Source organism: Camelus ferus, chromosome 17 (genome assembly GCF_009834535.1).
Source record: "Camelus ferus isolate YT-003-E chromosome 17, BCGSAC_Cfer_1.0, whole genome shotgun sequence".
Classification (NCBI taxonomy): domain Eukaryota; kingdom Metazoa; phylum Chordata; class Mammalia; order Artiodactyla; family Camelidae; genus Camelus; species Camelus ferus.
In genome coordinates, this window is record NC_045712.1 from 22,658,007 (window position 1) to 22,672,715 (window position 14,709).

At 40.7% G+C, this 14,709-nt stretch overlaps 1 protein-coding gene across 2 annotated transcripts in view; it reads right to left on the bottom strand.

Moving 5' to 3' along the window:
- CACNA1D (calcium voltage-gated channel subunit alpha1 D) overlaps positions 1-14,709 on the bottom strand; it is a 294,778-nt gene that overhangs the window by 131,380 nt on the left and 148,689 nt on the right. For both annotated transcript variants that reach the window (XM_032458261.1, XM_032458260.1), the window contains exons 5-7: positions 7,500-7,642; positions 3,064-3,216; positions 2,341-2,537 (exon numbers count right to left, since the gene is read on the bottom strand). In XM_032458261.1, the coding sequence (XP_032314152.1) occupies positions 2,341-2,537; positions 3,064-3,216; positions 7,500-7,642 (493 nt within the window). The remainder of the gene's footprint in view (positions 1-2,340; positions 2,538-3,063; positions 3,217-7,499; positions 7,643-14,709) is intronic.

A 14,709-nucleotide genomic window follows, 5' to 3' on the forward strand; every position in this document is an offset into this window, starting at 1 on the left:
TTTACATTTTTAGATGGTGAGGAAAAAAATCAGCAGTATCTTAAGACCCAGGAAAGCGCTACAAAATTCACATTTCAGTGTCCACAGGTAATTATCAGAAGGAAGCCACAGGTTCCCATGCTGTCTACAGCTACTTCCAAGTGACATGGGCAAAACTGGAGTAGTTGTGACAGAGACACTACAGTCTGCAAGACCAAATATGGCCTAGCCCCTTATAAAAAAGTCTGTAGACCCCTGTTCTAGATCATGGACCACAGCACTTGCAGTAGGACCCTGGGGATGTCCAGGGGTCTGTATTCCACTGTTTCTGAGATGTTCTATAAAGGGATATAGACTGGAATAATGTTGGTAAATTATTGGAGTTCCTCCGTTGGAATAAAGATGCCATGTAATTCATAGAGAATGTAATTATTATATTGTCAAATTATTAGCTCTGTGATTGTCATATGAATAATAGAGGTAATAATTATATCATCTTAGGTGATACTTAACGGTTCTCAGGAAAGCAAGTGAAACTTTTGTTTCTGGGTGCATGGAGTTTCCTCTCCTTTCATCACACACTCCTAGAGTTTTCACTTGCGTGGCAACAGGAACATCGTCATGAGAGGATCAACGTGCAGAAACATAATAAAGGATAAAACTGTCCATTAGTCAAGGCATGTTGGATCGGCAACGGACAATTCACTATGACAATAGGGAGAACAGAGCTGTGGGGAGTCACAGATTTTTTGTCTGTTTGTTTTCAATCAGAATGTTGTCTTCTGTACTCTTTGTGTGGGGGAAGGATCAGTTTGGGCTAGTTGGATGATACTTTTTCTATTTATCAGAAACTCCAAGGGAAGACTGGTTATGAGAATGTCACTAATCTATGTAGGAGTTGCAACTTAGGAAGTAACAGTGAAAACAAACACTTTACATAATTAGAGGGTCCCCTTGCAGGGCCATGGACCTGGCTCATCCAATAGAATCTCTTTCCTTCTTCCTCTTCATGAAAGCCATTGTGTTATGGATATAAATAACAGATGTGCATACCCACAGAGAGACACACTCGTGTGCACGTACACACACACACACACACACACACACACACACACTCTCCTATGACAATAAGAAAAGGAGGGGGGCAAGATAGAACATGTTGGTGATGCTTAAAAAAACCTTATTACCAAACTAGATTCATACTTGAGGGATGAAAATAAAAACATACCTCCTTTGCTTAACATTGAATATACAGGGACTCCTACAATCCTGTAAGTATGGTGCTCACTGGTGAAGGGAAGCAAAAACTCTATTCATAACCATTACATGCTACAATCTCTGAAGTTACAGAGTAATGGGAAATTCAATCAAGTGTCTGAAAGTTAGATCCTGTCAGAAGCTCCTTCTCAATCTGCAGGCATTCTAACTAGAGACTGCTCATTCAAGAAGTATTTTATTACTAACTGCCTTATAACAAATCATTATTGGAATCTGGGTTAATCCTGTTTGGACTTGAGTTTAGGCTCAAAATCCGCAAGTCGGCTGTTTTTTCCAGCAACTCTGTGCCGTGGAAAATCATTTCTAAACTTCTATGAGCTTTTCCCAACTCTATCAGGCAAAGAAGTAAACAAACAAACTCTGCTCTGAGAAAAGGCTGTTAAAATATGACTGCTCTTCATTTATAGCCAACCCCCTGGCTCCATCAGGAATAAGAACCAGGCGGCAACCACACAAAGGGTATCCCTCTGTGCTCACAGACAGCTCCACCAGCCCCGGAAGGCTGACGAGCCACCTCTGCATGCTCTGCCAGAGGTCCTGACTCCAAAGAAAGAACGGAGAGAGCAGAGGGCTTATGCTGGGCTGATTTATAGTAATACTGAAGATGCAAAAGGGAAATACTGTAATAAGGGAAAACCCGACTTTGGCTTTAAGGCTGTCCTAAGCAATGGAAAGCATGAAAAGGATCCAGTTCATGTTGTCTATCTCCTGTATAGGGCCTAGTAGAACAAGATTTAGTCCATGGAGTCCAGGAGCCTCTTAACTGGGGAAATGACCTCTGGCTTTCTAAGCATTTAATCAGGACAGCCTTGGCCTGCTGGAGTTCCTCCTAAAAACCAGACTGCTGGGCAAAACCAGCCCAGTGGGACTGGGGATGGAGAGAGCCAACATTCTGTAGCGGCTTTCTAGAGCTGAAACTAAGGCCCTGAGGTGGGGATGACAGGTCCTGAGTGAAGGGAGGGTCTGCATTCCTTCCCAAAGAACTCACTTCTGGGGTTTCTTTTCTAGCCAATGGCTCTAGCTAATGAAACACTTCTATCCAAGGAAAGAACATTCCACAGACTCTCTCCTCAAGCTGCTTACCCAGTAGAGCACGTCTGTCCAGCCCTCCATGGTGATGCACTGAAACACGGTGAGCATGGCAAAGGCAAAGTTATCAAAGTTGGTGATGCCTCCATTGGGGCCAACCCAGCCACTCCGACACTCCGTGCCATTGGCGGTACACTGGCGTCCATTCCCTGAGAACGCACATGGTGCTGGGTCCTCTTCAGCTACAACATCTGCCAACAGAGGAGGAAGGCTTCAGAACTCAAGGGAGAGGGGAGCATCAGGAAACCAAGCCACAGAAGCTGTTGTCCCCTTGCCAGACCCTGGAACGCCCTACGTCCCAGCTACGCTGTCTTGGACTCCTCTTGTCCTTCAAGGTTCACTTCACATATTCCCTCCTTCATGGGATTTGTCCATTTCCTCTACTCAGAGTCCACTGCTCTCTCCTCTGTCCTCACTTTTACAGAACCTTTCTTCAGCCTATACAAAACAACACTGCTGATTCACCTCGTGGTCTAGTTTTCAGAGTCCTTGTCAGAATACATTACATAGGAAATTAAGATAGAAAAGGAGACTAAATTCTCATTTATTCTGAATATAATTCAAACTAACAACTGGCTTAGATTTACTGGTGTATTTGGCTTTCTTTTCTCTCTCTCTCTCTCTCATTTTGTTTTAGATTTTCCCCAAACTGCAGAAGTTATTTTTGGGAAAGCTGAATTTTTAAAAAGTAAGGTTATCTACCATTTCATTACTCACCTGAATCAACAAAAAAACATGTTTTGTGCATTTTTCCAATAAAAAGTTCCAATCCTATAATAGCATAGATTATGATTACAAACAATACCAAAAGGGCTATGTGAAGGAGGGGAACCATGGCTTTTATAATGGAGTTCAGGACAACTTGTAAACCTAGGAAAGAGAAAAATAAGTTAGTGAGCTAGGAAATATTTCAATGACATATGTGTTTATGTGTGTGTGTGTATAAAATTCCTAATCATGCCTGATCTGTGTATGACACATAGTAATAAAACTCGAAGGGCTATTTCATAGCTTTTCTTTTTTTTCCATAGCTTTTAACATTAAGCCTGGATGTGAGATAAGTTAAAAAGGAACCTTAAAGATCATCTAATCCAACTCCTTCAACTTAAAAGATGGAAAAACTAAGGCCGGGAGAGGGGACTGCTGGATATGAAAGTCACTCATTTACACATTCATTCATCCATTTAACAAAATTCCTTGAACATCTACCTCGCGGCAAGCGCAAGGTTTAGGTGCCTTGCGGAGTGTGGAGATGTGTTACATAACGTGGCTTCTCTCAAAGAGGTTATTTTCTAGGAGAAGACGTAAGAATTAAACACAAATTAAGGTAGCACACAGATGCTGGGTGAGTAATACCACACCGTTAAAATTAAAGACAGATGAAAGAAGAAAGAGGACTGGGCAGCAGTCTCCCTCTCAGGAGGGCCTGAAGGCTGAGGAGGGTGGATTTCCACTGGCGTGTGGGCATGCACGGGGGAGGGGCTACTCCTAGGCAGAGAGAAGAAAGCACCAAAAGCACAGAAGCAAGCTTGCACCACATGGGCTGGGGGTGGTGAGTCTCAGCTGGCGGTCACACAGTGGGAAAGGGTATCAGGAAAGACAAGCAGATTGCAAGCTAGGTAGCTCTGAGTTTGGGATTCGTATTACAGCGCCAGACTTCAGACCATCAGCAAAGGGAAGTCTCTTTATTTTTAAACAGTAAAAAAAATCAAACAAAAGTTTAATAACATGTATACATGGGGGAGATCCAGGAAAATTCAAAAGGCAGTCTTTTTAGAAATATAAGTGGGGTAGCTGTAGGCAAGAGAGGCAGAGAAGTAGCTGGAGGGTGTGGGGCCTCCAGGTAGGACAGGGTAAGGATCCAGATGAGATCAGAACTCAACAAGCAAGTCTGAGGGAGAGGAAGGTGCCCGGGGAGGCAGGGTCATGATGCTAATCCTAGTGCCTGAACAAAGATAAGCCTGTCAAAAGGAGGCTCCTCAGGAATGAGGGAGGTAGGAGAGGGGCAGAGGATGGAAGGGGTGAGATCAACTAGACCCAGTGAGTTTGATCACTGGCTTAACACAAAGAGGGAAGCGTCCTGCAGCTGACACATGGACTTGTGAGATGAGGGAGGAACACAGAAACCTGGAAGCTACTCACAGAGTAACACTCAGAGCCATGGTACAGGAAGAGAAAAGACCACGGGAAGAGGGATGGTTGGGCAACACTCGTTACTGAGTGGAAGGAAATAGGAGACTTAAGGAGAGTGGTTAGCAGGAAACCACAGCCCCACCAGATCCAGGCTGCCTGATCCACCAGGCGCCTGTGTGCCCTGCGCTCCTCCTGTCACCCATGACCTCAGCTTCCCTCCGTATAACTCACTCTTTTCCCCCTTTCTTGTCTGTCTCTTCCTCTCCTCATGGTCTCTAACTCTTTCAAACTGGCCTTTTCTAATATCTTCTCACTTTCCCAATACATACTCAACGAACAAAAGAATATAAGAAGTTGAGATGCTACAATTAAATGAGTTAGAAGTCAGAACACACCATGTAGAGACACAAAACAGCAATTACAAGAAAAGTTCACCATGATAAGAAGTACACAGGAAAAGGTGGGGGCAGGGATGGGGAGGGAAGAGTGATAAGAGAGTTTCGGACTTGCAAAGAGCCTCTTTCCAGATGCTCATTATGACAAAAATTCTCAGTACTGCCTTCAGATATTTAAATGTTCAAGTGGTTTCTTTTGGGGAAAAAAATGATCAGTAGGATGACTTTTAATGTTTTCATCTTCCATAAGGAATAGACGGTGTGGAAAAGAAACATCTGCTCTCATCTACTTGGACAAAGAGCTTTTTGTTTGTCTTTTCATTTTTGTTTTCTTAAGACATGGATGGGCCATCCAAAATCATCATCCAGTAGTTATTCTTAATTGTATGGCACTGAGCAGTATGTTTCATAAATGTGGTTATGTTTAATACATTTCATTTAAGTGCAACGTAACAATTACTGTTACAGTTAAATACAATATCACTATTATATTTCAAATTTTCAATATTTTGGATTAGTCAAATTTATGAGATAATGACATTGTATGTAATGTGAACGTGTACACTTTCACGACATTAGGCTCCTTTGTATACAACCAATATGTACAGCTGATCTCATGGGATTCTAACCAAGGAGGCAGTGAAATGGAGTAGAAAGAACACTGGGCCAGGAGCTAGGAGGCTACGGGTCTGGCCTTGTTTGGCCACCCACTAATTGTAAGAACCTGCTTAAGTCACTACCTCTTTCTTGCACGAGCTTCCTCATCTAGAAGATGGTACTTGTGGACTGGGTGATCTTGAGGGTTCTTTCCCACTTGATAGTCGAGGATTCAGACACATATTTATCAGCTGAGTATGGGTGGTTAAGAGCTCCATAAACATCTGAAGGGCTCTATTTGAAACACATTTTTACCTTCCCATGAATGAACATCTATTCACACACACACACACAAAATCATGCCTTGTAGGCCAGTCCAAGTTCTCTTTAAAAGGGATTAGATAGTTCCCAGAGAAGTGTAAACAGTCACACCTTCCCTGGCATTTTTAACAATTTCAGGCACTTAAGAAATCACTGGTCCACAGCTGCAAACCAGCACAGGAAAGAGCCTGACCCAGAGGGCCCGACCCATCTCCCCAAAGCCTAGTCAGGCCTGAGGAGAGACTTGGAGTTTCCCCACCAGGGCAGTTAATGAACATGGGCTGAGAAGTCCTTACGTATGACTCAGATCCACGAAGCTCACAGCACATACCGCAGACAGGCCGGCCTGTCATTTGCTCTTTGGGGGAAAAAAGTTGTCGTGGTTACTTTTAAATTAGATTAAGCTGTAACAACTGAATCTGAAACCTCATGTTTGCTCACTGAACTTCTCATATAATCATATTACACACAACAGGGCTGATCATTTCCAACGTATTTCTATTTTTCTCAATTGCTTCCAGACAGTTTTGTGGTTTTGACTTGCACTGATCTTTTTCAATGAAAATAAATGAACCATCTGGAAAAACAAGTACACATAAAAAACAAAACAAAACACCACTTCCTACATTTAAAAATGTTAAATTTGGAATTTTTTTTTCTGGAGAATTTTTGGTGCATTCTGAAAGCCAGCAGGTTCAATAAAATTTCATGAAGAACTTCTGGAGAGGCAAAAACATGATCTGTGTTCTTCTGATGGCTTTACGAGTTGTGAAAAAAAGGCACATCTCACAGTCCCATATCCGTCCTCCAGATGAAAGCAGGCAGCCACCTCACAGCCATGGTCCTTAGAAAGGCAGGAGGACCTCGACCCTCCAAAGTCCCCAGGAGGTGGGTGGGTGGTGTACTCTCAGGGACAGAACTCGGTGAAGGACACTCCATGCTCCTTATGGAAGTTCCTGGCCAGGGCACAGGTGGGGCATGTTTCAACTCAAGCAGCACTGAACTTGGCCCAGATATCTAGCGCCTGGCCTGGACAGGTAGCGTAGCCTAGTGGATGACAACAGCACCTCTCACTCTAAGACTATGCTCCAGCCCTTGGCATGGGCTCTCCCTCCATCACTGCACTCAGTCCTCACAACAACCTTTAAGCAGGCACTACTGTGCCCTGCATGTGGGGGAGGACACAGAAGCATTCACCTCTTCCCCACAGTGGACAGGAACAGTTCCTCTATTAGAGAGTTAAGTGAATTTTCAAGATTCTAGCCACTGGTTGCTCTCATTTTGCAAAAAAGGCAGTCAGCTGAGCCCTCCAACACCCTCATCTACTTAACCAGCCACGTGCAGAGGGGCAGACTTGGGAGTGGGAGGAGGTGACAGTAGTGTGGTGTTGGAGAACAAAGACCAGACTGGACTCAGGAGGCCTGACCTCCAGGTTTCCCGTCACCACCTCCTTTATCTCCACAAGAGAAATTTCTCCCACAACATCAAGAAGACAACAATCATATCCAGCCCCTGAATCAGGGCTGTCACGTAGACCCAAAGTGACAATACAAGCAGAAGTGCTTCATAAAGGGCAAAGGCATATGAGACCTTGACTCCTACACAACAACTCACCTCATCACACCCCATTTCATAATTCCGAGACCCACCCAGGAGGAAAAAAAAAAATCAACAAACTCTGGGCTTTAGGAAACGAAATGTGCTTACTGGGCACTCCTGATACTAGTCGAAGTGGTCTTAACACTCGAAAGGCGCGGAGGGCTTTGACATCAAAGCCTCCTGATTTGCCACTGGAGTGGTTACCGCCTTCTGTTTCTTTGGTTAATTGTTCCAAAATTACACTAAACAATCTGAAAGAAAAAGAGAGGAAGAAATGTTAGAGTCTGTCACCCAGGGAAGCAAAACAGGATGGTGATAGTAGTTATTTTTGAACAAGGGCTAATTCTGTATTGGCTGCTGCTTAAATAAAGGGAAGGTAATGCAGAGGCAAGAATCAGACTGTGACCCCTGGCCGTGGCCCCTACATCTAAAAGGACTGGGGTCGGGGATTGATCTCACCCAGTTTCCTGCCAATGGAGCATCCTAGTCAGCCCCCTGGAGGCTGGATGCTAGAGGGGTATCTGATGATGACAGGTATCCGATGATGACAGTGGAATTGCCCAAATAGCAATAACGATGACAATAATCGTAGCAGCTACCATTCAGGAGCAGTCAGTATATCCTAAGCACTTAACATGCATTACCTCATGAATCCTCAAAAACGTTATGCAACGGGAATCATGAACTCCATTTTACATATGAAGAAACAAACTGGATGAGAACAAGTAACTTGCTAGAAGCACAAAACGAGTGGCAGATCTAACACGAATCCAGGTATGCTGGCCCCATCGGAATGTACGTTCCGTAAGGGCAGTGAATTGTAGTCTGTTTCTTCATGTTTTCATTTAGTCTATTCTAGCCTAGTGCGCACAACAGTTCCTTACACACAGGGAGCATTCAAAAAATGTCTCCTGAATTAATCCACGAATGAAGACTGACTTCAAAGTTCCAAATCTTAATCAATATATCACACCACTTCCAATACAGTCACTGGCACATGCACCCCTCCACCTCCAGAGGGATGTTCAGGGAATGATGTAAATCCAGATGCTAAGGAGCTGTGCAAAGGCCAACAGCAGTAACCAAAAGGAAGGTATTAATATCATCATTTTCTCTTTTGAAATGTGAATAATATTGTATCTGGCAGCCACGACAAATTTTTTCCTACTCTCAGAAGGTTTTCTGAGTAAAGCTATTTCCAGGCAATCCACTCATCTGACAGTTACTTTTGCTCTTTCAAATAAGCATTTGTTCTTTGGAATTGTTGCTTGTTTTTCAGAATAAGCAGAAATTTGTCTGTTTCAAATAGAATCAACTCTGGCCTATCAGATTGTGGGTATGATTGGCCCAGCAACAAAGCAAAGGTTTCTAAAGTTTAATTAGCAGCCAAAGCAGAAGCTCTGCACCCGTTGGCTTGCCTCAGGATCACCAAGACATTGAGTCCATAAAACGTAGGGTGGTCTGATTACAGTCCTGATTGGGCATAGTCATGTCATTCCGGGGCATTTAAAGACCAGTCATTTGTTTTAATAACAGTACAGCAATTAGCAAGGAACCTAGGCTGTGGGTGGAGGAGCAGGGAGGGAATCAGTCAGGTCTTTACCTTTTCAAAGCTACAGAGGGTGGGCTCTCCCTGGTTATGACTGGGAAAATATATCAAATTTATGACAGGTCTCTCATTAGCATAGTTTTTTAATTACTGTAACTCCCTGCAGCAAGGCTAAAGTTAAAAGTCCCCTCCAAAACAAGTTCACAGTGTCACAAAAACAAAGGAAAAGGAAGAAAGAAAACCTCAAACTCTTCTGAAATGCAGCAGCCACAGGAATTTTCATCCCAAAGGGATAGGAAAGTACTTTATGCCGGTGGTGACTTAAGATTGCTTTCAAGTATTGGTGTTTTGCAGTGTACACTTTATGGTCCTTTTATCTCCTGTTCTTCAGCAATGCCCTTGAAAACAGGTGAACAATGGCTCTCTCCCATCAGAGGAGCCTGAGTCCGAGAGAGAAGCTGGCTGTTGTGTGCAGACAGCCAGAGGGTGTAAGGGGTCAGGGCTGGCTTCTCTTTCTAAGAGTTAGGACATTAGGAAAGTCCCTCTTCTTCTCTGGGGTTTAGTTTCCTTCTCTGTAAACTGAGAAAACTGGATTAATGATCCAGAGCCTTGACCTTCCCATTCTAATGCTCTGTGATTCTACCCTTTCACCACTCCCCCACCACAACCAAAATAAGGACCATGTTGCCCGAAGAGATGAGTACAAGAGGAGAAAGTATCTGATCCTAGGTTGTTATAAAAAGTTTACTGCAAGACAGGAGAAAAAGGCGACGAGCTACCCAAACCAATACAAATCAGAAGCACCAGAGTGAACCTCCCATGCTCCCAAAAGCTTAGTGATGAGCATGAATGCTTAACAAATATATTGATTTTAAAAATTTGAAGAGTGGGATAAAAATTGGCTTAGATCAAACTTTTCTATGCAGAGAATAGTATCAGCTCTGGTAGACACACTGAACATTATTAACAGTTAACATTTTAGAAATATCAATTACTTTCTTAACGTTTCTGTTCCTGGGAACCTTGACAAAAGCAATAGGTCACAGTTGACTTGGAATGGAAACTCCATTGGATTAGGATAGAGTCTGCAGTTGGAAACTTAAGTACGTAGAAATTTGAGTCAAGGGAAGACATAATAATTTGATTTTTCTTTTTCTGTTTAAACTTTCCTTCTGAGTTCTTTGACTACAATTTAGTACATATTTTAGATAAAGAGTAATCTGATGTTCTGAAGTTTTTCATATTTAATGAGAAAAAAACCAAGTCCAGTTCTACTTAAAGTTTCCTAGATGATTTTTTTATTTTTAAACCAACTTTATTACAGTTTAATTGATATATAATAAAATACACCCATTTAAGGTGTACAATGAATTCTGACAAATGCATAAGCCCAAGTAACAAAACACCATAACCAAGACAGAGAGCCTTTGCAATATCTCAAACAGTTCTCTCTTGCCTCTTTGCCTACCTCCAAGCTCAGCTTTAGGTCTAGTGATTGGCTATTTATCAGTCTGGGGTGTTTTTCCCTTTCCTAGAATCTTACATAAATGGAATCACACAGCATGCTCTCCTTTTCAGTTCATCTGCTTCTGCTTTCCACATTTCTGAGATTCATTCAAGCTGTTACATTTATCAGCAGTTTATTTCTTTTTATTGTTGAGCGATAATCCTTTGTGTGAATATACCACAATGAGCTTGTCCATTCACCTGCTGAGAGTTATTTGGACTGTTTCTTGTTTTTCTCTATTATGAATCAAGTCTCTTTGTGAGCATGTACTTTGATTTATTTTGGGTAAGTACCCAAAAGCTGTACTGGTAATATGGTCATATGGTTAGTGTATGGTTAACATTGTAAGAAACTAGCAATCTTTTCCAAAGAGATACACCATTTTCCATTTCTATAAGCAGTGTGCTCCAGCTGCTCCATATGGTGGTTAACTTCTGTTAACTGTCAGTCCTTCTACTAATACTAGTGGATATGTAGTGCCGTGTCACTGTTGTTTTAGTTGGCACTTCTCTGATTACTAATGATGCTGAACGTCTTTTCAGGTTCTTGTTGACCACCTACATATCTTCTTTTGTGAAGATCTGTTCAAATCTTTTGCCCATTTATGTATTGGGTTGTCTTCTGAACTTTGAGTGGTTAGAGTTCTTTATATATTCTGAATACAAGTTCTTGGTCATATATATATACTGGGAATATTTTTTTCCCATTTTGTGCCCTATCTTTTCATCTTTTTCATAGTATCCCTTTTGAGGAAAAGTTTTAAATTTTAATAAGGTTCAAAATTTCAATTTTTTTTTTTATGGCTAGTGCTTTTTGGGTCCTAAGAAATCTCTGCCTACCCTAAAGTCATAAATATTTTCTCCTAGAAATTTTACAGTTTTAGCTTTTACATTTAAGTCTATGATCCATTTCAAGGTAATAATTGTATATGGTGTGAGGTCAGAATGGAAAGTCTTTTTTCATATGGATAAACAACTGTTTCAGCACTATTCACTGAAAACTGTTCCCTCAACCCATTGACTCATCACAGCACCTTTGTCTAAAATCAATTGATCACATCCATATGGATCTATTTCTAGACTATTCCATTGATCTTTATGTCTATTTCTTACTCTATTAGCACACTATCTTGACTACTGTAGCTTTATAGGAAGTCTTAAATCAGGTTCCAGTTTTTTTCTTTAAGATTTCTTTGGTTATCCTAGAGCCTCTCTAATTTCCATATAAATTTTAGAATAAATTTGTCATTCTCTACAACAACCTTGCCAGAATTTAGAGTAGGATTCAGCCTATACTGCAATTTCAGAAGAACTGATATCCTAACAATATTGAGTCTTCCAGTCCATGAATATGGTACATCATTTCATTCATTTAGATCTTCTTGAATTTCTCTCAGCAGGTTTAGTCATTTTCAGTGTGCTATTTATCCCTAAATTGTTCATGTTTTTTGATGTTATAGTAAGTAACATTATCTTTAAAATTTCATTTTCCAGTTTTTCATGACTAGGATACAGAAATTCACATGCTTTTTTACACTGACTTTATTTTTTAAAAATTTCTAAATTCATTCAAAACACATAATTTTATGATTTTTATCTTCTTAAATTCACTGAGACTTGTTTTATGGCCCAGAATATGTCTTGTGGTGAATGTTCAATGTGCATGTGAAAACAATGTCTATTCTGCTCTTGTTGGGTATGGTGTTCAAAAAAAGTCAATTAAGTCAAGTTGGTAGATAGTACTGTTCAACTCTCCCCATATCCTTAATGATTTTCTGTCTAGATGGTCTAGCAACACTCCTCAAAAGAGGAGTATTAAAATATACAGCTACAACTGACGATTTGTCTATCCCCTCTTTCAGTTCTATCAGTGTGTGCTTCGTGTATTTGTTTCCTATTTGCCCTGTCCATTGTCATTTTTTTCTTCCATTTTTTTTTAAATTAATTGAGCTTTTTAAAAATTCCATTTCATCTCCAATACAGACTCATTAACTATACCTCTTTATTTTTCCAGTGACTTCTCTAGGGCAAGTGTCAGCAGAAGTTTTCTGTAGAGCGCCAGCTAGCAACTATTTTAGGATTTGCAGGTCATAGGGTCTTTGTCACAACTACTCAACTTTGCCATCCTAACACCAAATAGCCATAAACATGTGTGAGTGTGACTGTCTTCCAATAAAACTTAATCTCCTAAAGCAGACAGCAAAATACTTTGTCAATGTGGTGTCAGTGAGTGGGGGAGGCAGTAAACCATTTTTGGTCTATGGGCTGAAGTTTGCTGGCCTGTGCTCTAGGGCTTACAACTTTAACTTACCAGTCTTCCTTCAAATAATAACTCCACCAAATACACAAGCAGTTTTCTATAGTATATACCTATTTCCCTGTTTCTGTCCTTTGTGCTAATGTTGTCATATATTTTACTTTTAGAGATGCTATAAACCCCACAATACACTGTTATTATTTTTGCTTTAAGTAATGAATTACTTTCAAAAATACTTTAAAATGAGAAAAATGCTTTTATATTTACATATGAATTTATGCTTTCTGGTATTCTTCATTTCTTTTGTATAGATTCTTATTTCTATCTGTTGTTATTTCCCTTCAATGTGAAGAAATTCCTTTGTTAAGGTGCAGGTCTAGTAGTGGTGATTCCTCAGCTGTGGTTTATCTGAAAATTTTTTTTTTACTTCAGTTTTTAAAGATATCTTCATCAAATAAGAATTATAGACTGATACTTCCCCCTAGCACTTTAAAGACATCTCTCTATTGTCTTCTGGCTTGCACAGCTGCTGACAAAAGTCTACAATGTCTTTTTCTCCACTTTTAAGACTTTCCCTTTATCTCTGGTTTTGAGCAATTTGATTATGAACATGATGTGCCTTGATGTAGCTTTCTTCATGTTTATTTTGCTTGAGCTTTGTTGAGCTTCTTGGATTTATGTTTGTATTTTTCATCACATTTAGAAAATTTGGACTCATTTCTTCAAAAATTTTTTGTCTCCCCTCCATCTCCCCTCTTTTCTGGGACTCCAAACATATGTATGTTAGATTACTTGATACTGTCCCACAGGTAACTAAGATGGTGTTCGTTCAGTCTCCATCATTATTCTTTGAGTTACTAGTATGTCTTCAAATTCTTTGATTATTTTCTTCTACTGTATTTAATCTGCTGTTAAGCCAACCCAGGAATTTTTCATTTCAGATATACTTTCCAGATCTTGAAGTCCTATTTGTCTTTTTTACATTGTCCCATCTTTTCTCACTGTAGTCATGTATTACTTTAAATCCATAAACATATTTATAATAGCTGTTTTAAAAGTCTTATAAAGTAATACTCTACTAATTTCATCGTCTCTGTCATTTCTAGGTCTTTTTCTACTGATGGAATTTCATGCTGGTCATGGGTCATATTTCTTCATATGCCTAGTAATATCTGACCAGATGCTAAACACTTTAAGTATCTGGATTTTGTTGTCTTCCTTTAAAAAGTGTTGAGTTTTGTTCTGTTAAGCACTTAAGTTCCTTGCACGTCAGCTTGATCCTTTTCAGGCTTCTTTTCAAACATTAGCAGCAAGGGCTTCAGTTGTTTTTCACTCTAGAGCAGGAGTTGGCAAAATTGTTTCATAAGGGGCCAGACAGTAAATATTTTAGGCTTTGTGGACCTAAAATATTCAACTATGTAAACAAATGCACATGGCTGTGTGACAATAATATTTACAAAAATTGGTATCAGGCTGAATTTGGCCCATTGATCATAGTTTGCCAACCTCTGCTCTAAAGTTAGTTTAGCCCTGCTACTAATGGCCCTTCTGGGATCTCTACTGACAGTCCAGGGTATTCAGTGAGGGCTTTCCAGTCTGGCTGGTCTCAACTTAAACAACTCCTAGACCTACGTGATCTCTAGCTATTACTCAGCTGTAGTCCCCCCTCCAACCCCCAGCTTTCCTTTCCTCCCCAATAGTATTCTTTGCCTGGCCTTACCCCACGTAAGTGTAGCTAAGTCTTCAGCCAAAACTCAAGAGGACCCCAGGGCATATTTATGGAGCTGTTTCTCTGAATAGCTCCCTCCCCACTCTCATATATGCCTCTTAAATTTTAGCCACCTCAGCCTTCCTGAACTCTATCTCTTCAACTCAATGAGAACACCACACTCTGCTGAGTTCCCTGTCTTTGGGCTGTGTGACAATCTGAAAAATGCCTCCAGCCAGAAAGCTGAGGTGATTGTAGGGTAGGAACACAAGAAATGGAGCTAAGCATCTCCATCTTC